The 26123-nt window shown below is 35.6% G+C and overlaps 1 gene segment (V, D, J or C); it reads right to left on the reverse strand.

Moving 5' to 3' along the window:
* Positions 1–625: 625 nt before the first annotated feature.
* The window catches only part of LOC120523672, an 826057-nt gene continuing 800559 nt past the window's right edge, over positions 626–26123 (reverse strand). The window contains 5 exon segments of the C gene segment in view: positions 626–1161; positions 1409–1738; positions 1882–2205; positions 5040–5342; positions 10717–10767. Of these exon segments, the coding sequence occupies positions 755–1161; positions 1409–1738; positions 1882–2205; positions 5040–5342; positions 10717–10767 (1415 nt within the window).

The raw sequence follows: 26123 nt of genomic DNA on the forward strand, positions 1-26123 counted from the left end.
CAAACTCTCATTTCTATTCTTCATATGAAGTGTAGCGAACATTTTCTGTTTAAGGTTGGGCCACTTTGGGCCTACCCTCTGTACTTGAGCACACACCACTTAATAAAACCACTAGCTATAAATAATGAGGATAACACCAAAAGTAAGAATTCAATGAACACTGATGTTGTAGTAACAGATTTAAAGCGCCTTTTTGGAAAGGTTGTATAAAGGATTGAATGATATTTTTTTTTGGAACCATGGAGACTGACAATGTTTCACAAGCACAAAATATTTTGTAAAAATGTATAAAACTGAATTTTCAGTTGGTATATATCTGAGCTTCACACTGACAGGGATTCAGTCAGGATTAAAACCACATTTGAATCTGAACTTCAGTTTAAATTTAATAACCAACATATAAGGATTGTCGATACAAATAATGTAAGGCTGTAGGTGCCATATGTTTAAGTGGCCACTGTATTTGAGCGCTACATATTTATAAGGTTTTTGCTTTGTAGTCGTTTATCTAAAGATGGCTGACACATGAGCTGATGCTAAATGTGACACATTGAGCTATGCAGCTTAAAGAATATCTTTGGATACATTCAACTTCATTTTTTTGTTGACATGACAGCAGAGCATATGCATTTGTTAAAATCTGAATTTATTGCATATAAAGAAACAAGAAGACAACCACATGGTTAGAAGGTAAAAACAGCATGGGTTACATTTACATTACAATGATGCATGACAAGAAAGAGTACACACACAGTTAAGTACAAGTGTTAGCGTTGCTGGGAGGTGCAAAGTTGACATTTACTAGAGTTGGTTTACCCGATGAAATGTCAATGGTTCTGACCAACGTGCTTGACTGACTTCCCATGCTTTCATGATAGACAATGCATGAATAAGAATGGCCATTATTCCAGTGATCTGAATTGACAGTCAGCTTACTGTACACAGAATAGGAGTTGTTTTCTGTGTTATGCTTAATGACGTCAGTGGTGGCAACATCTCTTTTGTCTACACGTGAGTCATTGTCATTCCACTCTACAAAAATTTCTTTAGGGTAGAAATCTTTCACAAAGCAGGTCAAGGTCACTGTAGTAGTGGTGGTGGCAGCAGCCTCATATGTAGGGGGTGGAAAAATGGCTATTTTAGGACTCCGGAATGGTTTATCTGAAAATAAATAAATAAATACATACATTAAACAAGTAAGTAATGGTATATAAATAAGTTCTGCTAATACTTTATCCTGCTTGCTGAAAAAATATGTTTTAAATATGACTAAAAAATGTTAAAGCTAAAGACAAATGAGACACACCTTAATGCTCAAGACTCTAACAAACTAAATCAAGATTACTCCAGTGCTGAATTCATTTACTTCTATATAATTATCATCATTCAAAATCAACAAAAAACTTACCGTTATCTCTTGTATATGTTCTTGATATTGGAAATGGAATATAACTGTGATCTTTAACTTTACATTCATACTTATTGCGACTGCTCCATTGATCAAAACTAATTGTGTATTTAGATTTGGCTGTGTATATTGAATCTGTCAGCACTGGATCAACAGTTTCATTGTGCACCACCTCAACATTATTTTCTTTCCAGACAAAAGTGATGCTGTCCTCAGGATTTAAGTTTGAAGCAATGCACGAAAGGTCTCCACTTCTAGACATACTAGTAAACATGTCTTCAGGAGATGGTGGGATTATTTCCAAAGATACACTCTGTACTGGGCCACAACCTATTTTGAAAAAGGGAAGAGTGTGGAATGCCATGTGTTTAGTTTACTTCATCACAATAATAAAGTTAATCCATTAAAATATTAAGAATCTTTAATAACAAAATCTGAAGTTGTGATGACGTAATGAACATTAATGTACATACCTGGATCACTACTGATGCTTGCTGAATACTTATGACGATTCACTTCTAATACACAGGTGAAGTTGTTGTTATATTGAGTCCACTCACTGGATGCAACGGTCAGCATGCTGCTTGCGTGGTACAACTTAGAATTTGGTGTGAGAGCTTCAGGACAATTATTTATGCCACTTGTTACGGGGATGTCATTCTTCAGCCATGAAAACGTGTGAGCTTTAGGGTAAAAGCCCTTAGCCACACACACCATTGTAGCGGTCCTGTTTATATGAATCTCATCTTTGGAAGGTGATGCTATGAACATTGTGGGTGGCATTGGTGGCGTTTGATCTGAAAAAGGAAGGCATATGTATATACAAAAACGAAACACCTGGCATCGAACATTTGGATGGTGGATTACTTTTAATTCATTGATGTCTGAATATTTGATTAAGTGCTGTTTCAGGCAACTTACTACTTCTTTGGTTGACACCATCTTTATTAAACTTGGATGAATATCACCACCTACTTTAATCTTTATAACACAAGTCAAATGATATATATTTTTATATATATATATATATATATATATATATATATATATATATATATATATATATATATATAAACTTTTTAAGTCAGAAGGTTAAACATTAAAAAGTCTGTCAATAAAAAAATAACTATCCCTTTCTGAATGTGCTGTTTCAGTCCCACCAACATCCACATTCACTAGGATCATTTAATGATACCATAAAGACTAACTCACCTGCGTTTCAGATGCACAGAAACCAGTGCAACTGAAGAAAGTCGATATATGGAGAACATGCATGCAACAGACAGTCAAAGGGCTGGCAATGAAACCTGCACTGCTACAAATATAAATGCCAAAGTGGTTCTTCAGAGCAATGCTATTGGAGAACCATTTTTTGTTTCCAAAAGAACCATCCACATGAAGATTCCAGAAAGAATCTTTATATTTGTTTAGCTCCGTAACAGGTTTCATAAATAATCCTAAATAAATGATAACAGATTTTTGAAATACGAATAGGTTCCTGATTTTAAAAGGCCTTTTGCTGAATACTGTAACACAGGCTAATTTCAATTTTTTGATCTGTTATTATCTTCCTGTACATTAAAGGTTTCTGTTTCATCCACATGTTAGGCCAAAGAGCCAATTTTATATCCAAAGGACTCTTCCCAAAATGAAATGATCCTTTGTCAAGCTATGGGTCCACAAGGAGCCACACAGGGCCATTACTGAGCCGTGATTTTTAAGAGTGCAGAAGATGTTAGGTAGCAGCACTGACCACTGTGTCCCTGTGCCTTCCAGTTGAAAAAGCAGCACTAATCTTACATTTATGTACAATTAGATTTTGCAATTAATTTTATAAATAACTATTATATAGTGCCCCTTTACAGTTTGTTCTGCTCTTTTAGTATCAAATCCTGTGCAATCAAAGCATCATTGTTTAATTCTTATTAATGCGTATTTCCTACCTTGTAACACTGTACACTTGGAAATGTGCCATTTAAAAGATGATTGATTTATTAATCAAAATGTGCTTAGATGTACATTTCAAGTGATTATTTTTGTTTATTATTTCAATCTCATATACATTAAAGTTTTGTTTTTTTGATTTGGAAATGTCATAAAACTACACAATGATAAAATGAACAGACAGAGAGTGAGAAGGGAAAAACTGACCACACACAGTCGTCTTGTATTGAGGTCTCATAACAAAATGTTTTTAAAATGTCTTCATTTTCAATTACCATTTGAAGAAGGTAATTATGTATATAAAAAAGAGCATATTACATTAATGAATAATTCTCGCTTAGTATAACCACACCTGTCAAATAATGTGCTCCCACAGATGTGTCTGTCTGTCTATTGAGTGTTGCTTTGGAAATAATGACTTCATCTCCATAAATAAAATATGCATTCACATACTTAATCTGTGAAATGGACTTTACATGCTTTCAACCAATATTAAATGAGCTTTCTCTCTATTAATGTAATGTAATTCTTTTGCCATCATTTATTTTTTATCTTATTATCAGCTTTCACTTGTACATTTTGATTTTGTTCACATAGTCCCACTGAATCACAAGGCACCAACATCAACATTCTGGTAACACACAAACATCATTAATGGGTGATCTCCAGCATTATTACGTCATTACTTTATCTCTTTGCCACCATTAATAATACTGTATATATTTGCTAAACTTCTACTAAGAACTATTAGAAAGGTGCAGACGAACCCTACGTGATCATCAGCACTATTCATTTCCTTGATTTTCATGATTTTCACATTATGTTAACTAATATCCTTCTGTTGTTTAACAAGCCTAGACAACATACTGAACCCTAATTCTCGCTCCAGTCAGTTCATATACACCTTTTCATTCCATCTTCTCCAAATATGAAAACCTTTTCACTGCTCTTGAGGAACTGGCATGTGGTCCACACCTCCATTTATCTCTAACTACTTTCAGTGGATTTCCTGCCTGATCAAAAAGCATCAGTGACAAGGGCTTTGTGGTTTGTGAAAGCTTTCAAGACCATGACACTGACACACAAGCTCCTAAAGCCAACCATTTTAAATGATCTTGTTACATACACTGTGTATCCTGGTAAATCAGTAAAGCCTATGATGACCTGAGCCTCTTCTGTGACATCAGTTATTTAGTCCCCACCTCATGAATGTTCCTTCACCGTGGTCATGGCCTTTGCTTGCTACTCTCTTGCCACCTAACTAAACTTCAAAACAAGACTGACAACACACCTTTACATCTTTGTTGCGCTTTCAGTATTGATTCCTGCTTGTTCTTTATCATTCTGATGTTGCAAGCTAAATTATATATTGTATTACTCTTTAAATACAATAGAAAACTGTTACCATAACAGATACAGTATGTAGGTGCCAACATTATTTGATTTAGCTTTAAAATTTAGGGATATTTTTAAAGAATAAATTACTGAAAGTAATACTAAAATATGTTAAGTTGTAATTATTTAGCCTAGAGAAACAAGACAGAGTTAGCATTAACGTTTTGCTTAGACAACAACAAAAAAGTTATTTTTCTAGCAAGATAAGGAACAATTTTGCAAACTTTGCAGCATAAATATGTAAGTGACAGTAATCACTGAAAAGAAACAACTTTGAATTGAATCATCTTACCTGGTTTTCTGAGAGTTTTTTCGCGGTTACCAGCTGAATGTTTTGCCTTACATGTAAAATTTGCTCCACGGCCCCAATCTGCAGTATCGACAGAGAGCTGGGTGCTCATCATGTATGTTTCTCCATTTCCTCGGACAGATGGGAACTGGCGAAAATTGGTCAAATCTTTCTTATCATCAGCCCAAGAAAACTGCAGAGAACTGGGAGTGAAGCCAGTTGCCAGACAGCCAATGCTTATTGGGCTCGACTCCACAGATCCACATGTCGAAATCAGAGGAAACAGAGTGGGAGCAGTTGGAGAAGCTGTAAGGATGCAATGTGGTAAATATAATCAATCGAATGACCAATGAATAACGAGACATTGTGCATCTTAGAAAGATTTTAGAAACAAGCATTTTAAAAACAATGACTTTAGAAAACACATTTATGTGCTTTTTATTGTTCTATACATAAAGTATTACTTCAGGACTAACTTGCAATACAAACCAATTTCATAATCAAAAATACACCACAAATGTATAAATTGTGTATTGCATGGGTCAATTGTTCACAGTGAATCAAAAAGGACAAATATAACATTCTCACACTCACTTAACCAGCTTCAGAGCAAAACCTCTGTGCACTTGAAGCAAAGCAGGAACCACACCTTGGCAAGATCTGCACATCATCACAGGATCCATTCATGTGCCCCCCAAGACTCAAACTCTCAGCGCGGCCTAAACTGCATGTCTTTGAGGAGGTGGGAGGAAAACTGGACGATCCACTTAATGTTAGTGTGCTGTTCACTTATCTCTGCTGCAATGTCCACATTGAATTCTTTAAACCATTGATATGAAAGTCTTGGTTTAGCAACAGTAAAATAATAAATGTGTATATTTCATGATCAAGGACAACGATAAACATTATAAATGAATGCTGCTATTGGGATGTTTTAGTTGGTGGAGAGTATGTACTGCAAGTACTCGACTGTTTTTTACTTTATTGTTTTGGAGCTTTTAAAAATATACTTTAAACTTGCATTCTTTAACTTACCTGTTATTTGAAGTACTCAAATGTTTGAAATTACACTCTCTTTCCCCACTCCTCTCTTTGTATAAATACACATATATAGACCATATACAGGCCACTTTAAATATTCAAAGTGATTGTACAATGTCCATTACTTTCCCAAAAAAGAAATAAAGCAATTCATTTTACAGGACTGAGGTACAAAGTATTTGCTGATCACAATGGCCAGCAAACTCCTTTTTCATCCATCCTTTTTGCTTTAATACATTTATCCCTTTTTTAAACCCTCAGATTGCCAGCATGTTGCTTGTGTTGGAGGTCACAACATTAGCAAATTATTACTTTACAGCCCAGAACATACAGTACATTAATGTATATATATTATTTATAACTAGATATTTATTATTGAATAGGTTATTTAATAGGTATGTGTATTTAACCACTTAATTAGCTATTCATGGTATGCAATCATTCTTAAATCTACTTGATCCCATTCAGCGTTGCCAAGGACTAAAGAGCATACAAGCTGCAAAGGGTGCCAGGCTGTGTGCCAGTCCATAGCTGGGCTACTTAGAATATGTATGACAATGTTACATAGTCTGCTTTTGTACCAACCTGCTGATCAGCCTACTTAATAATGTACTGGTAACTGCAAATGTATTAGAAATATGAATAGGTAACCATTTGTCTAAATGTATATTTGGGCTTTGTGTATCAACACACTTTTTGAAAAAGAAACATATTAGATTAGATGAAATAAAGTGAAATTCTAAAATATGATTAAAGGAATCGATAAAAAAAAACTGTACGCATTAACTTAAATAAATAAAGAAAGATTGGCGAGCTTGTTTGGGCTAAATGGCCCATTTCTCGTCAAAACTTTCCTTATGTCCTTGAGTTTTTAAACATTGTTCGCTGACATGTTGACATCGGTTGTGAGATCACAGTTTAGATTCTGCACTGGAAGAGTTCACTGCTGATAGAAGGCTGCAGAATCTACAGAACGACCTCCTTCTGATGTTTTCCTTTGCTTTACCACTCACTTAAGCAGATGTGCCCTTATTGGAATGAAGCCTGCCGATCACAACTGTACGTTAACCTGTTGAAGTCCATTAGGCATCAAAAATGCTGTGCAAACTGAAACAACAGCGCTGTCTACTCTGCATTCTGTTTCTTGATGTGTACAATCTGTAACATGCACACGATGTTTGATTAACAGGATGTTCTGCAGTCACAAATCATTACTGCTTTTGTGCTAATCGGATTTTTTTTTTTTTATCTGCCACGTTTATCTGCAGGCATCCACACTTAAATGTTACAGCTTGTGATTGTGCTGTTACGTGTATATAACACGTATCTAAACTGCCTAGAAAGGAGACAGAGTGGAAATTCTTTGAGCGGGTTCTGAAAATCAATGAGTGAATGAATGTGACTTATCAATAATTTTGTTGTTGCCAGTATTGAATGTCCTGAACCTGTATTGGAATAAGTTAGCTTAAATGAATGAATAATTATTTTTTCTTTTGTAATAAATATAAAACTTTCACAAATTTGTGATTTTTAACCTCCTATTTTGTGCTATTTTACTACCAATTCTTTTACATATAATAATATAATATAATATAAAAATAATATAATATAATATAATATTTTGTACATCCAATAATGCTGTTGAAACCCATCAGTTATAAAAAAAATATACAATTACAGCTTCTTACACTGTGTTAACATTATGTTTTAATGTATGCAATGCTTTAGAAATAGACTAACATATAAAAGAGTAAGCCATAATTGAAAAGACAATTTCAATTTGAAATGTGTTTAACACACGAAACGTCACAACCTATTTACTGGAATCCATAACTGCAAGAGTTTTAAAACTAATGAAAAAGACTTTGTTTCGTTTTTTTAATGATATGTTGTTTAATATCTTCAAAAATGTTTATATTGTTCAAATTAAATGTAAGAACATTGCAAAGTCTGCTGCCTGAAAGCGAAGGGATAAGAAATCGTGTGTTAATCAAGTTGTCCTGCAGACAAGAATGAAAGCAAGAAACTGAAGATTGTTTATGACTTATTCTATAGCAACGCTAAACACTTTTAAAAAGACAAAAGTACTACAGGGTGGTCCAGGTCTAATTGTGCACATCCAGATCGTGGGGATGACTTTGACTTATGCGGGGACGATTCCAGTTCGGCGCGAAGACGATTCATCATGTCGTCAGTTCGCGCACTTCCCGATGGTCTGGAATTTTTCGGGTGATTTTCTATGTAATAAACTTAATAAGTTATAGCGTAATGAAAATTGCATAATTAGATCTGGACCACCCTATACTGAGCTTATATGAGATGAAAACTGATAGCTGCCAATTTAATTCATATGCTGATGTTCTTAACATATGTGTTTACAAATTATATTTACAAAGCTTTAATATACTTAAATTAATGTATATATAAACAATAAGCATATACATGCATACTATATATATATATATATATATATATATATATATATATATATATATATATATATATACAGTATATTTTTATATATTAACATATACCATATAAACTTGTTTGTCATTCATGGAAGGTGACAAATTATCATTTTATTTTTCTTATCTATTAGAAAATTGAGCTTAATTGTATAATTGTATCCTGCTAAGAAAATGTTTAAGTTTTAATCTAAGCTAACTTAGTTAGCTGCTGGCTATCTTCACTGACTTAGTAACTTTTTAAGACTTGCGTTACTGTTAACTCAAAACATTTAAACCAGCCTGTAACTTCGTATTAAATTAAAAAAACAAAGAAACAAATAAGTACAAATTTAAAAAAGGTAATTTTATGTCTTTCCCAGCGCTCTTATTTTTATACCATCTAGCAATATAACATTTCAAAGAAATATTCTGCCACTGTTGTTTAAAAATTTAAAATTAAATGTAACTTGGCCATACGGGCATGTCTCTAGAGTTTATGGCAAAATCGTGCAGATTGTTAATTTGATAGACGTTTTCTGAGACGTGCATATTCTGTTCACTCGTTTTATGGTGTGTTTGGGTTTAGCTAACGATCGCGACTGGGAAATTAATCAATTGGAGTATTGGTAGATATTACATAGAAAAACGAACGGAACAGATATGGAAATAATTAATACCATCCAACTATTCATTTTTCGAATCTGTCTGTCTCTGTCTCTCTTTGATTGCGGTGTGTGGTCTTTATTGGTATCATTGGCCACAAGACAAGAGCCGGTCCTGGACAAGACGCATAGCCCTCTGCAGGACCGTCTAAAGCCTTCGGGATGTAAAGAACTGCTAATTAACAATAAATTATACAAGAGAAGACGAACATTTTTAAGAGAGCCTGGTAGGCTCTTAAGAAGCTGCAAACCCAGCAGGCAGCGAACGGATTGGGAAACGAGGCCACTTGCCTTGAGTCGCGAAACAGTGGAGTTAACCACTGAGCCGCTCGTCCTACACAGAAAAAGACAGCCTTTCAGTTTACTCAGACTTAGTTAGAAAGCACTCGGTTTTACCCTCTAGTGCCGACATTGCTTTCAATAAGAGTACACAAAGGCATATGATCCATTGTTTGAATTGTAAAATAAAAAAGCATTTCGATTATGTCTGAACTTGACTTGAGCACGAATCTAATATGTTAAATCTTTACTTTTACATGCAAACATGTAGTTTAAACAAACTTTTGATTAACTGTTATAATACTCAATTCGATTAATTTCAATTTATACTTATTAAACGTACTTGAACCCGGCGCCTAACAATAAACACAATAAGCAGAGAAGCGCCTTGCAGCATACACAGTATATATGTAATATATACACTTATTAATGTGGGCTTCTACTAAGTTCTCAGTGCCTCTGGTCAGCCGCATTCAGTCCGCCAAACTGCGAGAATTCGTTTACTTCAGAAAAGCCAAACTTAACAACTCGGCTAAAATCGCGTGTGATTGTTAGTTAAACTTAATACTGTCAATCCATTATATGAAGCACACCTATATACTATATTTCAAACTATTATTCATGGACTGCAAAAATGAGCAATTATAGAGAAAATTGGGAGCGTTTTAGTAAGAATTATTAGAGATAATAGTTCGAAAACATGTTGAGGTATGTTAAAGGCATAGAACAGAAGCAAAACAATCGGAATGATGTTACATCAACATTAAGAACTATGAAAATGTAATTTTAACAAGGATTAGTGATCTTTTTGGTGAATATTACACAAAGACAATTTACTGATGTGTGACCATGAAGAGTTTAAGAATTTAATTAAAACCATAACCGAATTATGAATTTAAACAAAATACATTAGTTTGGTTCAATTTTAATATCTTTTTTCGAAGTACATGATTAAAGACATTATGAAAACAAGACAGATCAGCGAGTGGTTATCTTTTAACATTTCACGATTTAAAATTGCTGTGATTATCGTATTTTATTCTTTACTTAAATAATTTAGTTATCGTGGCCGATATAATCTATTAACTACACTACACAGCCCACTGATTCAGAAGCTTGAATTTTACCAGCTTTACTATAATTACACATTAAACCAACAATGGGCAACATTTCATCACAGAAAGATCAAAGGTCCTTGAAATAAAATGAAGAGCATTCTGAGATATAAAAGCACATTTAAAAACGACTTACCAGAAGTCACTGTGACCATCGTCCCTTGTCCCCAGTAATCCATAACCCAGTTTACACAGCATTGTGAACCTTTGCCGGCGATCTGTACAAACCTCGCTTTATCTCAAGTGAAATATCGTCCATTGTGCGTGTTCTTCTCTTGAAAGTTCACGATTTGGAAACAAGCGATGGTGGACTGATTTCACCAGTTTAAAAACTTTCATTTGTGAAATAATATTTTGTTTTATTAATCTAGGAAGAATATATGTGTTAAAGCAACACAAGGGAGAGGGTAGCTATTTAGCGAAAATTAATTGTTCGTTGGGCAACTGAAGCGGTTGCAACGTCTGTTAGCCGCTAAACGTTAGCAAAGCAAATCGGCAAAATTTGATGGTTTATTTTGATGGTTTGATGGTTTAGTTTATAAAAAAAAAATACATCGTTATAAAGAAATAACGTGTTATTAATATTAGATTTGTGTCTATCGGGCTTTACATAATTTTAACGCAAAACACTCAACACTTAATATTCTGTATATTTGAAAAAGACGCTATACATTTTTTTCTTTTTAGTAACAGCACTATTTTGAGTTGAAAGCTGAATTTTTCATATTAAACCTTACATCTGTATTTGAATGACTATGCTCTGAAAAGTATAAGACCTATAAAAATGGTATGAAAATTGGTTTTCATGGCTGAAAGCCGTTAAGCATTAGCGCAGACAACCTAAGCTGTAATTTTTAGGCTATAGTATATGCAGTAACACTAAAGCATGCTTTTAAAGCATTCCGCTGCACATTTTCAATTTGTTTTTATTAAAACATCGTATTTCACGTATTTAAGAGAAAAACGGCACACGTAACAGCCCGAGCTGTCCTCAAAGGCTCTCGTGAAGTCTGGGCTCACTTTTTAAAAAATCGAAGCACCTGCTATGCTTGTTATCACAGCCAAAGAAAGCATACATCAGATACACCATCAAATTCAAGAAAATAATTTAGCAGTTACAAAAGTAAATAAAATATTTCTTACCAGAAGTGACGGTGACCATGGTGCCTTGGCCCCAGTAGTCGAAGTAGTCACGGCGAGCGAGTTTTAAACATTTGTCGTACAATAAATAAGTCAATGCCGCACCGCACACCTGGCCATCGTGTGTAACTGTAGCTCAGAGTGGCCAAATGGCCAGACTGGGAATGTGATGTCTTTATTAATTATACCCTGCCTAGCACGATATTATGTTGAACTACAGTATATTTCTACTGTTAGGTCAATGAAATATTACAGCTTTAATAAATATCGATTTACGACTATGCTCATTTGATCACTAAGCACGCATTTAATATATTCTCTAAAGTCTCTTCTTAAATATTAGACACCTTTGTAGCCAGAAGCAGCCAAAGTGCATCGATATTTTGTAAAAGCAAATCCTGCAAAGAGTTACAGAACAGACAAACGCACGTATAGTTTAATTATAGACTGGGGTCATTACTTCAGTTTTCATCTGATCATTCAGAATTGTTAGCATTTTATTTCAATGTTCATCCAAGAAGATTATGTACAATAAATTCTTACCTGAGGTTACAGTGACTTGGGTCCCTTGTCCCCAGTAAGCGAAGTCACAGTGCAATGTTTATCAAGTGGCTCATACAATAATTTGACAGCCGAGGAATTTGGCACATGCCATTCTGAAATTGATCACTTAAGTTAACATAAGTTGACATATAATTAAGCAGAAACCCCTGCAATTGAATTTTCCCTGAAAGTCATTCCACTGCGCTTTTTAAACATCGATTTATGAAGATCGTAAGGGAACTACGAACCTAAGTATTACTTTTTTTTTTTGTAAACTCTCATTTTAATTATAAATTGGCAATTATAATTACCGTAAGATAACTAGGAACTGCGGTACAGCAAACGGATATCACACCGCTTTATGGCAATCAAAATGTGGTTCTTTTCCTATCTGCTCCATAAAGGAAGAACAGCACAATTCAATTACTCAACAGCATGAATATTATTTTTTTTCTTACCTGATGTGACTGTCACCATGGTGCCTTGTCCCCAGTAATCAAAAGCATCGTAGTCACGGTGTATTGTTTGCCAAATTGCTATTACAATAACACTTAAGAATTTTGTACAGCGATCCTGAAATTCTTCATTAAGTTAACATCTACGTGTGTAAATCATACACATTATTTTTACTTTTCCGTGTTTAGGTCAGTATAAGAAGCATGTATTTACAAGCTTGCGCATTTATTTTATGAAACACCTGCAAAATAAACGGTAATGTCGTGCACTGCATGGATTACACGCCGCTAGTGGATGACATACCCTGCATTCTGACTAATAGGTAGCAAAATAGCGAGCTTTTCATACCCCATAACTACTGATTATTATAGCTAAATACATTAAACAGCGTGAATATATATATATTTTCTTACCTGATGTGACTGTCACCATGGTGCCTTGTCCCCAGTAGTCGAAAGCGTTGTAGTCACGGTGTCATGTTTGTCAAATTGCTATTACAATAACATTGACTAAGAATTTTGAAAATTCAGCAATCCTAAAATTGTTCCTTCAAGTTAACATCAACGTGCACGTTTGAACAGAAATCACTCGAATTAGTTAACGCGTGTAAATCATATAAGTTATTTTTTCAAAATCGCACATTCACAGCACAGCATAAGCACCGTGCATTTAGGAACTTCATTATTTATTTCATGAAACCCTGCGTTCATCGTGTCACTGCCTCGTGAGTGCGGAGTGAAAAGCAGCAAGCGGACAGGGCGCTGTTCAGTAAATACGCCAAAAAGACAGCGAACTTGAGCTTTTCATACTCCATTATGCCATTATGCTTTAAAACAACTTGAACAGCATTAATATTACTTTTTTCTTACCTGATGTGACTGTCACCATGGTGCCTTGTCCCCAGTAATCGAAGCCGTAGTAGTCACGGTGTCATGTTTGTTTTATTGCCGATACAATAACGTATCGACTGAGAAATTATACACAGCGATCCTGAAATTGTTAATTTAAGATAACAGGAACATACGGACACATTTGAGCACAAATCACTTCAATTACATTGCGAGTAACTGTACGTCATGCAAGTGATTATTAATTTTAAACAGCAGTTTATTGCGATCGTTGGAACATGTATTACTAACGTAATTATTTTGCGAACCCCCCTGTAATCATATGTACCTTCACGATTTTTAATTGCCCTAAAATAACAGGTAAACTCGGAATACTGTGTTAAAAACAGAAAACAGATATCATACCTAGAGGGCTAATTGACTAACAAAATATGGCGATTTTCTTATCTGATCCGTAAAGGTTGAATAACACAAAAATAAACGGAGCTGCACAAATACACTTTTCTTACCTGATGAGACTGTCACCGTGGTGCCTTGTCCCCAGTCGTAGAAAATATCGTAGTCACGGTGTAATGTTTGCCAAATCTCTGTTACAGTAACTTTGACAAAATAATTTTGCACAGCGATCCTGAAACTGTTAGCTTAAGTTAACATAAACGTGTGTTCACATTTGAACAGAAATAACTCGAATTAGTAAAAAGCGTGTAAAACATAGAAGTTACTTGATCAAAATCACAATTTACTGCACAGAAGCATGCATTTAGGAACTAATGCCTTAAAATAACGTGAACAGCATTCATAATTTTTCCTTACCTGATGTGACTGTCACCATGGTGCCTTGTCCCCAGTAATCGAAATGGTAGTAGTAGTCACGGTGTATTGTTTGTTTTATTGCTGATACAATAACTTATCAACTGAGAAATTGTATACATCGATCCTGAAATTCTTTATTTAAGTTAACATAAACGTATTGACACAGCTGACCACGTAACTGCGAGTAACTCGTCTTGCAAGTGATTTTTACTCATTTAAGCAGCGGTTTAGCGAGCATATGGAACATATTACATTGTAAAACACCCTTTAATCACACATCAATTCACGATTATTTAATTACCCTGAAATAACTGCAAAGCAGAAAATGCCATTACCTATCAGGCTATGCGCCTTGATCGGCTCGCAAAATATGGCGATATTCTCGTCTGATCTGAAAATGTTGGATAACAAAAAATAAACGGAGCTGCACAAATATTCTATTTTTCTTACCTGATGTGACTGTCACCATGGTGCCTTGTCCCCAGTAATCAAAAGCACCGTAGTCACAGTGTAATATTTGTCAGATTGCTTTTACAAGAACATATCGGCTGAGGTAATTTGTACAGTGACGCTTATACTGTATGAGTAAGTTAACATGAACGTGTGTGCACATTTGAGCAGGAACTACTCGAATTACCTCTTGCTTGTGGGCCATATAAGTGATTTTTTAAATGGCTATTTATTGGACAGTATAAAGAACGTCAATGCACAATATGTATTTCGTGAAATGCCATGTTAATTACATTACGGTAAAATAAATAGGGCTTCTTGTGTATTTGGTTAAAGGTGGATATTATAGCCCGTTGACTCTTATAGGCATATTATGCTTTTGCTATCTACTCCGTAAGTGCTGAAATGCAATAATAATCTGAAAACTTTAGTCGTTTTTTTTTCTTACCTGATGTGACTGTCACCATGGTGCCTTGTCCCCAGTAGTCGAAGGCGTAGTAGTCACATTGAAATGTTAGCCAAAGGAGCAATGCAAAAAACTTGAACACCGGTGCGCACAGAGACAAACTTCAGTCTCTCCACACCGGAGTAATGTAATTTATTTAGATTTGAGAAAAAGCTAACGAAAAGCTGTTTATTATAATCGTTCTGTTAAGATGGGCAATCAATCAAACAGAGAAAGTAGCTGTAAATACTATCGGAGGGCGCTGAGCGGTGTTCTGTATCGGAGGACGACTCATTTGAGTTACCTTTTCTTTTTAATGAATTAAACTACTGTAATGTCCCGATTGTCCGAATTATAAACATTCTACTTTGAACTATTTGGAATTCATTCATTAGCGTTATTTTGTTGCCTGAATAACTTGTCGCTTTGAATAATCTGTTCACTTGCTCAACATTTTTCTGTCTTTGAAATAAAATATAGTTGATAAACATTTTAATTAACTTGTCACGGTAACATGATCAGTTTTCACTTACCTGATGTCACAGTCACCATCGTCCCTTGTCCCCAGTAGTCGAAGTAGCCGTAGTAGTCACGGCGCACTACTTAACCTACTATTCCATACAAAAATGCGACTTCTAGGCAGCAAAAGTTCCGCCAGATGAACGGCGACAAAAGCGGTTTTTATCTACGTGGACACGTCAATAAAATATTCCTTATACTTTCTTGCCCCAAGCCCCAGTAATACTGAATGGGTTAATTTGGAGTAGAAATAAAAAAACAAAGTTAAATTGCACAAGTTTCAGTCTTAAGAGTTGTTGCTTTGAATACGAATGGCTAAAACGTCGAGCTTACAGTAGAAGAAAACTGTGCTTTATAGTTATATAATACTTTAAAAATCTTACCTGATGTCACAGTCACCATCGTCCCTTGCCCCCAGTAGTCGAAGTAGTTGTAGTAGTCACGGCGCACTACTTAACCTACTATTCCATACTAAAACGCGACTCTGGGCAGTGAAAAGTTCCACCAGATTAACTGCGACGAAACGGTTCATTTTCTACATTCATTAAACTATTCATTTATTTTCTTGTCCCAAGTCCCAGTAATATGGGGTTTGTTTGATTTGGAGTAGAAATAAAAACCAGTAAAGTTAAAATGCACAAGTTACAATCATAGAATTGTTGCTAAGCTAAAACTTCGAGCACACAGTAGAAGAAAACTGTGCTTTAAATGCAGGCTTTAATAGTTACAAAATATTTTTAAAATCTTACCAGATGTCACAGTCACCAGTGTTCCTTGTCCCCAGTAGTCGAAGTAATCGTTGTCACATTATTTAACCTCATGGAACATTTCATACAAAAACCTGACATTATTGCGTTTGCAGAATTTTAGTAAATATTTTAGCAAATTCAGACAAGTGAACCGGGGATAATACAACGTACATATACTCAAAGGAAGTTCACATCTCTTTATTTGTTTATTGATTGTTCACAGTGGGCTATTTGAAAAGTTTACTCTGCTACATAGCTGCCATTATTAAACAAATGACTATACTGTACTGTGTGAAAGTTTGGGGCAAAGTTTGAGAGAAAATTCCCTTAACATTACAAAAATAAATTGTTCACATTGAACAAGTAAAAGTACATGTTAACTACAATAATGAGTTAATTGTACAAAATTAGGAGTCAGATAAAATATGTAAAAGGCAGAAAGCATAAAAAAACTTACCAGATGTCACTGTCACCAGTGTTCCTTGTCCCCAGTAGTCAAAGTACCAGTTGTCACGTTATTTAACTTCATGGAACATTTCATACAAAAACCCAACATTTAAGTTGTTTAATACAATTTTAATTAATTAATTAATTAATTATAGTCCATATAGTTTATCAGCACCAGAGAAATTAAAAAATAACAGATTTTAAAAGGAACTAAACTTTTTTTTATTTTTAATTGTGTTTATTTAGCAAATACTTCAGCAAATGACTGCATCATTATAACCAGTGTATCGTGTGTCCAGGTGAAGTAGGTATAGCTAATGTTTCATCAGTAATCAATCATCAGAACAAGAAAATAGATAAATAAATAAATAAATAAATAAATAAATAAATAGCAGATCAGCAGTTCTCTCCTTTCAATTTGTCGATGAGGTCAGTCTTCCATTAAGTTTTCTCCCTTCATTGAATGCGGTCACCGTACCTATTTAGTGATTTTCCATTTTAGTTTCCTCTATGAATGTCTCATACTTCCTTTATTTGTAATAACCTACAAACAAATTTGCTCAGTGCAGAATTTCTTCAATATTAAAAGTTATTTTTGGCCTAAAGTACAAGACAATTTCTGTCAAAGGAACTCAAGCGTGATTTTGTAAGGTTACAGTTACTACTTATCTTATTTGAAATCATTTATTAAAGCTAATTTTATTCAACTTCCTTAACTTGATTTGATTATCATTTTTCTATGCTCCTTTGGTAAGATTGGCATACGTTTCACTGCTAAGTCAAAGGGAAATGGAATAAATTTAAATGGGCAAAGAATAACATGGCTCAGCAGAGACAATCCAAATGACAAAGAACAAGTAGAAGTCATCCCATAGTAGAGCCAACTATATGAACCCAAAGTGGCTCATCAATTTCCATTCAAATAGTTTGCCCGACCACTCAATTCCATAACTTGCTCCATATGAGATCAAAACAATAATATCTGTGTGACATTCACTTTTAAGCATGCTTCTTCATTGCACTTGTTGAATAATGTTTTTGAAATTAACATCTATAAGCTACCCTGTTATTTCCCTTTTTAATGTAAATGTATCAGTTTATCCATTATAGTGCCACAGTGTTACACAGACCAGATATTCTAGGACTGAATTCTGCATCCTGTTGTTATCTGTAAGGACATTGTGCACTTTTCCATAGGATTTTTTCCTGGATGCTCCTGTTTTACAATACAATACAATATAATACAATTTATTTTTGTATAACCCAAAATCACACAAGGAGTGCAACAATGGGCTTTAACAGGCCCTGCCTCTTGACAGCCCCCCAGCCTTGACTCTCTAAGAAGACAAGAAAAAACTCCCAAAAAAACCCCAGTAGGGAAAAAATGGACGAAACCTCTGGAAAGGCAGTTCAAAGAGAGACCCCTTTCCAGGTAGGTTGGGCGTGCAGTGGGTTTTCCTCACACATCCCAAAATCTTGTGCGTTAGTTTGGCAGTTGATTAGCTTGACCCATTATCCCTAATACCCGCAACCTTGGGGTAGTAATGGATGATCAGCTATTGTTGAAGGAAAATGTTTTATATTAGCATGAGAGGATAGCAAATTAACATATAAAGCCATAAAAAGTAATTAAAAGCTTCTAAAATATTAAGATTAAGCATAAAATAGAATGTTAAGCAAATAAGATAGGTCTAGCAAATAGTTAACTAAAAAAACAGTTATATTGCATTATTTTTTAGGCTTACATTAAAATGTCCAAAGTAAGAAAAGAACAGCAAAATTGATACACCTAGACTAGCTTTGGACAAGATAAGAGTTTGAGAACAGCTGTGATTCAAGGCTAGGAAGAGATAACATAGAGAAGATGCCTCTGAAAGCAGCTGGGCTGATGAATCAGCAGAAAGGCAACAAAAGGCGTTTGCTGTAAGCAGGGTCACACTGACATAATACATGAAGAGAAAATCTTAGTAAATTCAGGTATTAGGAAAAATACTATAAGAAATATATTAGCAATTAACTTTAGTGTAGAAATTTAGACAAATCAAGCATGCCAAGCAATGATCAAATGAAAGCACATACTATACTTCTTTTTAATTAAAGCTTAAGCTTCAGGTCACTATTGTAAAAAGTTTGGAAGGCTTAAGAAAGAAAACGATGAGAGGAAACCCATGTATGGAATTGAAGCCTTGGCCAGTTAGAGAAAATGGGAACAGCATAGAAAGATAATAAATTCCATGAGGGGGCCAGTGATAGAAATAGTAAGAAGATGATAAGGGTTTCCATGGAAACTCAAGGTTTGGCCGGACAGGAGTAGAAGGGAGTCAGAGAAGATGGATGAGGGAGCTTATTCGAGCGAGGTCAAAAAAGATAGGAAATGACATAAGAAAAAGTCCAAAGATGGTGAGAGGTAGCCATCCATCCAGTCTTAGACCAATCAAAATAAGCCGAACAGACACCAAGAGGAATAATGGACAGTAAAACCAGGTTCAGAATTAGCTAATCGAACGCAGCCAAAATGATAAGAAATTGTTATAAAAACTTCAATTGCTGTAATGATCAGTGCTCAATCTCATTCGGCTGAAATGGATTGAGTCCGTGTGGTTGATTTATTGCAATAAATCCTTAAAACTCTGTCTGTCTATCTCGAGTCCTAATAGCCTTTATTTTTAGGTAAAAAGCCTTCTGATGATATATTTTTCGCCACAACACTATCCTTCAGGAATGATGTTGCTACAGTCTTGGCAGTTCCATTATATACAACATCTGCATAATTAGACTGTATCTGACACCACAACCCCTTGCCCATACTTTGGTCTTGTCACGTTTGGCTTGCTACAACTCTCTGCTGGCAGGAACATCGGCATGTGTCACCACACCACTTTAGATGATTCAAAATGTGGTGGAATATCTGTTGCTCAACCAGCCAAGGCGGGCAAATGTCACTCCTCTTTTCAGATGGCTTCATTGGTTCTCTGTAACAGCTTGTATTAATTTCAAATCCAAGATGCTTGCCGACAGGGTAGTTAACAGGTCGGTACCTTTATACAAGAGATCCTATGCTCCTTCTTGCCCACTTAGATCTGCTGATGTAAGCAATCTGATGATGCTATGTGTGGCATCAAATGTTAATCCAGACTTTTCATTGTAGCTCCTAGCTAGTGAAAGGAGCTGCCTACCTTTCTTTGAACTGCCAGTTCCTTCAATATGTTCAAGAAATGCTTGTAGATTCCACAGTTTGGTGACTTTCTGTCTATTGATGGGTTTGTTAGGTTCCTGTAACCTAGGAATTGTAAGTCACCTTTATTTTGTTCTGTACTCTTTACTTGTGATGATTAATTTGTAACCATGTCTTGTACTATAGCACTTGTTCCCAAACATTCGCCAGACTGATATTTACTTGATTGTATTGACCTCTTTTAAAAGTCCCTGTGAATAAAAGCATCTGCTTTGTTGTGGTGGTGGTATTAAGGCATGCCACGGGTGAAAACGTTGTTGGCAGTTTTGTCGTGGATGAGGAGGCCTGTCATTCACATTAATACACAAATGCCATCATGCCAACTTCCCAGTGTTACTTCATGCCATACTGGGGAAGGACATCTGTGTGGTTGTAGGAGACATGGCAGAGTAACTGGATGAAAAGTGAGACATATAAGCCAGACATGCAGAGTAAAATGAAAGCAAATGAATGCTGCCTGAAGTTGGAGGTGCATGCAGGTGAGAATATGTGTGCCAACAGCAACAAATGCACGTACAAACAAGATATAGGAAGACGTTTGCCTAGATCAAGGGTATCGGGGGTGGAAGGTTACAAGCGCATCGCTGGCAGATTGGTGTCAGGCCGGAGTTAATGATTGGCCAGGTTGTTCAGCTCAACAGATAAAACTGAGAAGTACCCAGCAGGGGTCATCTTTTGACCAGCTGGCGTAGGAGAGAGAAGGCAGCTGAGCGATTGTGATACAGTAATCATTTTCTAACATTCCTGTATATATAGCATTATTTGATTTTTTTCACTGACTTTTCTGTATTTTGTGCTTGTGCTGTTTTTTTCACTTTTGATTTTGATGAGTCTTTCTCTCTGAAAATCCCTTTTATCTCTGATGCATTTCAAAAGTGAATGGCCAATGGCTCAATGGTGATTGCAAATAGCAATAGTGACAAGGGGCATTCTTTTCTAGTACCGTGTTCTAGTTTGAAGTAGTCTGAAATAATGCTGTTGGCAGTGGAAAGTATGCCAAATTTGCCAAAAGAGCATAGAAAAATAATAATCAAGTCAAGTTAAGGAAGTTGAATAAAATTAGCTTTAATAAGTGATTTTAATAATGCCAAACTGAAGCTTCTGGACTGGTATACAGTAGTTTGATCCATGCATATATGTTTTGGCCAAACCCAAATTTATGGTGGTGAACAGACAATCCGATTCAACCATATCAAATGCTTTTTCTGCATCCAAAGATAATATGATCTCCGGAGTGTTAGACTAAATACATCTACGTCTATGTCTACCTTTAATAAAGGTTGATCTTGTGATATTAGTGAAGAAAGCACTTTCTCAATCCTTCTAGCTAGGGCTTTAGAGAGTATCGTAACATCATAATTCAGAAGTGAGACTGGTCTATATGATGCACATTGTAATAAATCCTTATTTTTCTTTCTTTTTCACTTTTCTTTGTTTCTGGCTTCTATAAACGGGAGAATTATTTTTTATAAAATTCAGCAGGGTAACAATCAGGACCTTGTGCTTTCCCACTCTGAAGTGAGTTTAGAGCATCGAATAATTCTGGTAGCACTTTGAGCTACATTGTTTTGTATGAAAATGTGCTATATAAATAAACATTGTTGTTGTTGTTGTTGTTGTAGTGTCATAAGTTTATCTAATTCCTCTGCGCTTAGATTATCTAGCTGTGGTATCTGTAATGTAAAAACACATTCAATTGTGTCCTGTGTTCTTTAAACTTGAGTAGAATATAAGGACTTGTAGTAGTCTCTAAATATGTATATTAAATTTTTATGGTCAATGATTTTATCTCTGTCTGTGTTGGTGATTATTGATATTGCATTGTGAACTTCCTGCTTATGGATTTGTTGTGCTAAGATCTTGTTAGCCTTCTCTTTGTGTTCATAGGTGTGATGTCATGATTTAAAAATATGTTGTTCTGTTTCTATTGTTGTGAAGAGGTTGAGTTTTGATTGCAAAGCATGTCTTTTCCTAAAAAGTGCCTCATTTGGGGGCCTGGGTCCTCATGCATAACGCCGTGCGTAGAATTTGCACTATAACATGACGTAAGCACAAAAGCCAAAATGTGCTTATGCACAGAAAAATCCAGATGCATAAATTTGTGCGTTCACAAATCCGCAAAACCGAGCGGAGAACTTGTGTACGAGAGGGTATGAGGTACCGTGGAAATTTGCGTGGCTTTATGCCAAGTGTAGGTTTTATACATCTTGATTTGAGCGTAGAAACGTTCTTAAGCAACATTTCTGTGCGTACGTACCGTTTATGCATGAGGTCCCTGGTGTGTTCATGATCTATTCTGGTAATTTCACTAATTAACTTTGAGGCCTTCTTGGCTTCCAATTTATTTTTGTGGGAAAGATATGAGATAATCTGTCCTCTTAAAAATAGCTTCAGAGTTTACCAGACTATTTCTGAAGAAACCTCAGAGGATGCATTTGTCTCTAAAAAAAATCAGTTTGCTTGGATATAAATTCTGTACAGTTCTCATCAGCTAACAACAGGGGGTTAAGATGCAAGCTGCGAAATAAGTATGTGGGGCATAGTGATGTGAGCTCCATGATCAGAGGGGAATGGTCAGAGATAACAATAGCGTCTTATTTGCAAGATGTAATCATGGGGAAGAAATTGTTATCTATAAAGAAATAATCAATTCCTGAGTAACAAAGATGTACTGGTGAGAAGAAGGAATATGCTCTTAAGTATGGATTTAGTAATCTCCTTGGGTCTGATATGTTATGATCAATTAAAAACTGTGTGATTATTTTTGCAGTGGTAGATGTTGTCACCCCTGTAGCTGAAGACCTATCCAGGTCTTGATTTAAAACACAAGTTAAGTCTCCGGCCATTATAATTTTGTGAGTGTTCAAGTTAAGAATGGATGCAGATACGCTTTGGATGAAGTCTCTATCATCCACATTGGATGCATAGATATTTTTATCAAAATCACTTTACAATTAAATAAATTATTCATAACCATTGCCCTTCAGGATCTGATACCACAAATTAAATTGTTCTGTGAATTAAGATTCCCACACATCTCGTTTTGTTTGCATAGCTGGAGTGGAATATTTGGCCAGTCCAGTCTTCTTGCAACCAAAACTGATCCTTGTTGATTAAGTGAGTCTCCTGTTAAAATACTATCTTGGCATTTAGACCTATTAGGTGAGAGAATACTTTCTTCCTCTTTAGTTCGTGATTGAAACTTTTGACAGTCAAGCTCACAAAGTTTACTGTTGAGGCATTGCTTATAATCTTTTGTTGTCATTTTATAATCTTAAATTAAGGTTGTACATTATTACATATGATAGCTTTAACCTTAATTTCCAATATTGCAAGGAGTTATGGCTATGAAGCCTATTGTTGTGCTGAGGAGGAGAGAAAATGATCAAGCTATTTCTGATCTTTTTCATCCCCACAATTGTAAGTGCCAATACAACAATGGGCTTGATTACTGCTTTTCTGTCCTCTTGTTTTTTGTCCTGGGAGAAGCAGGAAGAAAAAAAATTGTCTAATTTTGTGTTCTGGTTATTTTACCTTTTTCATCATCTTTATTTTTGTGTCATGTTAATATTGTGCATAACAACTATAATTTGTTTTTGTTTATTGTTTTATATTAGTAATTGCAGGAGACTGCATCTAATTAAAGTGCACGACGCTGGATTTTTTTTTTGTTTTCTTACTGGCACTTTAATAAAGATTTGTTTTCTTTTGAATATTTTTGTTTTGTGCCTCAAAGTATACCACTGATCCATTTGGTTACGTTACAGATGCCCAGAACCTAAGTGTGTACAGAGGTGCCAGTGCACGGGGTGTCACAAGCACTTGAACAGAACATGTATTTTTCAGGATTTTAGGATTTACTGCTGTGGTTCTCTCTTCTTGCTTATTATTTATGTATTTATAGTTTAGAGAGTTAAGAGATAAGAAAGTAAATATGCTGTGACACCTCTCACCACAGCACATGATGTTGATAGCAGATGATTAATCAGATAGACACTGAATGGCGTGCTGCATGGAAACAAACAATGAACAACAGGGTAAGCCAGGGCAAAATGACATCAGATGCAATCATAACAGGAATGTTGTGAGCAGAAAATTGTAGAGGGGAAGAGCGCACATGAGATAGAGAAGGTGGAAAGGGAACAGTGGCAGAAAAGTAGACAAAAGCACAGAAGGTGTGACACATGTTCAACACCACTGAAATTCAAAACAGTTGACTGCTGAGGTGTGTGCCGGGGCTATGTTATTTTGATCATAAAAATGTAACTGTAATTTGTGACTACTGTGCAGAGTAGCAGTCTATGATTGTATAATTATATATAAATATTAAAAATTAAAAGTAATTAAGTATTGGTATAAAAACAAGTAAATTGCTCAAGGAAGAGGTTACAAAAATATTTTGAACAGTGATGGCTGTGGGCAGATTTTTATGTATATAAGTATTTATGTTGGGTCTCTATACTCTATAAGCTGGGTATGTAATAGTGATTGTTGAAAGTCCCATGTATACAAGAGTTAAGAAAAAAAAATGAACTACACAGTGGGGGGAACAGGCCGGACACAGACAGGTAGACATGATGTTAAAGCACCACACACGTTTATTTACAGTTATTTACAACAGTGATCACGCACAAACCCAATGCCGCAGCACCAAACACCCCTCAAGTCCTGGCCTTTCATAATGCCTTTTCTCTTCTCCTGACAGCCTCCACTCCTTTTTTTTTTAGGAAGTCACTGTGCACTGGAGAGATTCCAAAGGACTGGAAAATGGCAAATATCATCCCATTATATAAAAAGGGTGACAGGGCAGATCCAAGCAACTATAGGCCAGTAAGCTTAACAAGCATCACAGGAAAATTAATGGAAGGAATTATTAAGGATAAGATTGAGCAACACATGACAAGGACAGGAGTTATTCTGAACAGTCAGCATGGGTTCAGAAGAGGGAGGTCGTGTTTTACTAACATGTTGGAATTCTATGAGGAGGCAACAAAAGGATACGATCAAAGTGGAGCTTATGATATTATTTATCTGGACTTTCAGAAAGCATTTGATAAGGTGCCACATGAGAGGTTGGGCATCAAGTTAAAAGAAGTGGGAGTTCAGGGTGTTGTTTTTAGATGGGTGCAGAATTGGCTCAGACACAGGAAGCAGAGGGTGATGGTGCGAGGAACCTCATCAGAACTGGCCGATGTTAAGAGTGGTGTTCCACAAGGGTCAGTGCTAGGGCCGCTGCTATTTTTAATATATATAAATGATTTAGATAGGAATATAAGTAACAAGCTGGTTAAGTTTGCAGATGATATCAAGAGAAGTGGATTAGCAGATAATTTGGAATCCGTTATATCATTACAGAAGGACTTGGATAGCATACAGGCTTGGGCAGATTTGTGGCAGATGAAATTTAATGTCAGTAAATGTAAAGTATTACACATAGGAAGTAAAAATATTAGGTTTGAATACACAATGGGCGGTCGGAAAATCGAGAGTACACCTTATGAGAAGGATTTAGGAGTCATAGTGGACTCCAAGCTATCAACTTCCAAACAGTGTTCAGAAGCCATTAAGAAGGCTAACAGAATGTTAGGTTATATAGCACGATCTGTGGAGTACAAGTCCAAGGAGGTTATGCTCAACCTTTATAATGCACTGGTGAGGCCTCATCTTGAGTACTGTGTGCAGTTTTGGTCTCCAGGCTACAAAAAGGACATAGCAGCACTTGAAAAGGTCCAGAGAAGAGCGACTAGGCTGATTCCAGGGCTACAGGGGTTGAATTATGAGGAAAGATTAAAAGAGCTGAGCCTTTACAGTTTAAGCAAAAGAAGATTAAGAGGTGACATGATGAAGTGTTTAAAATTATGAAGGGAATTAGTACAGTGGATCGAGACTTGTATTTTA

The sequence above is a fragment of the Polypterus senegalus genome, chromosome 1 (genome assembly GCF_016835505.1).
Source record: "Polypterus senegalus isolate Bchr_013 chromosome 1, ASM1683550v1, whole genome shotgun sequence".
NCBI lineage: Eukaryota > Metazoa > Chordata > Cladistia > Polypteriformes > Polypteridae > Polypterus > Polypterus senegalus.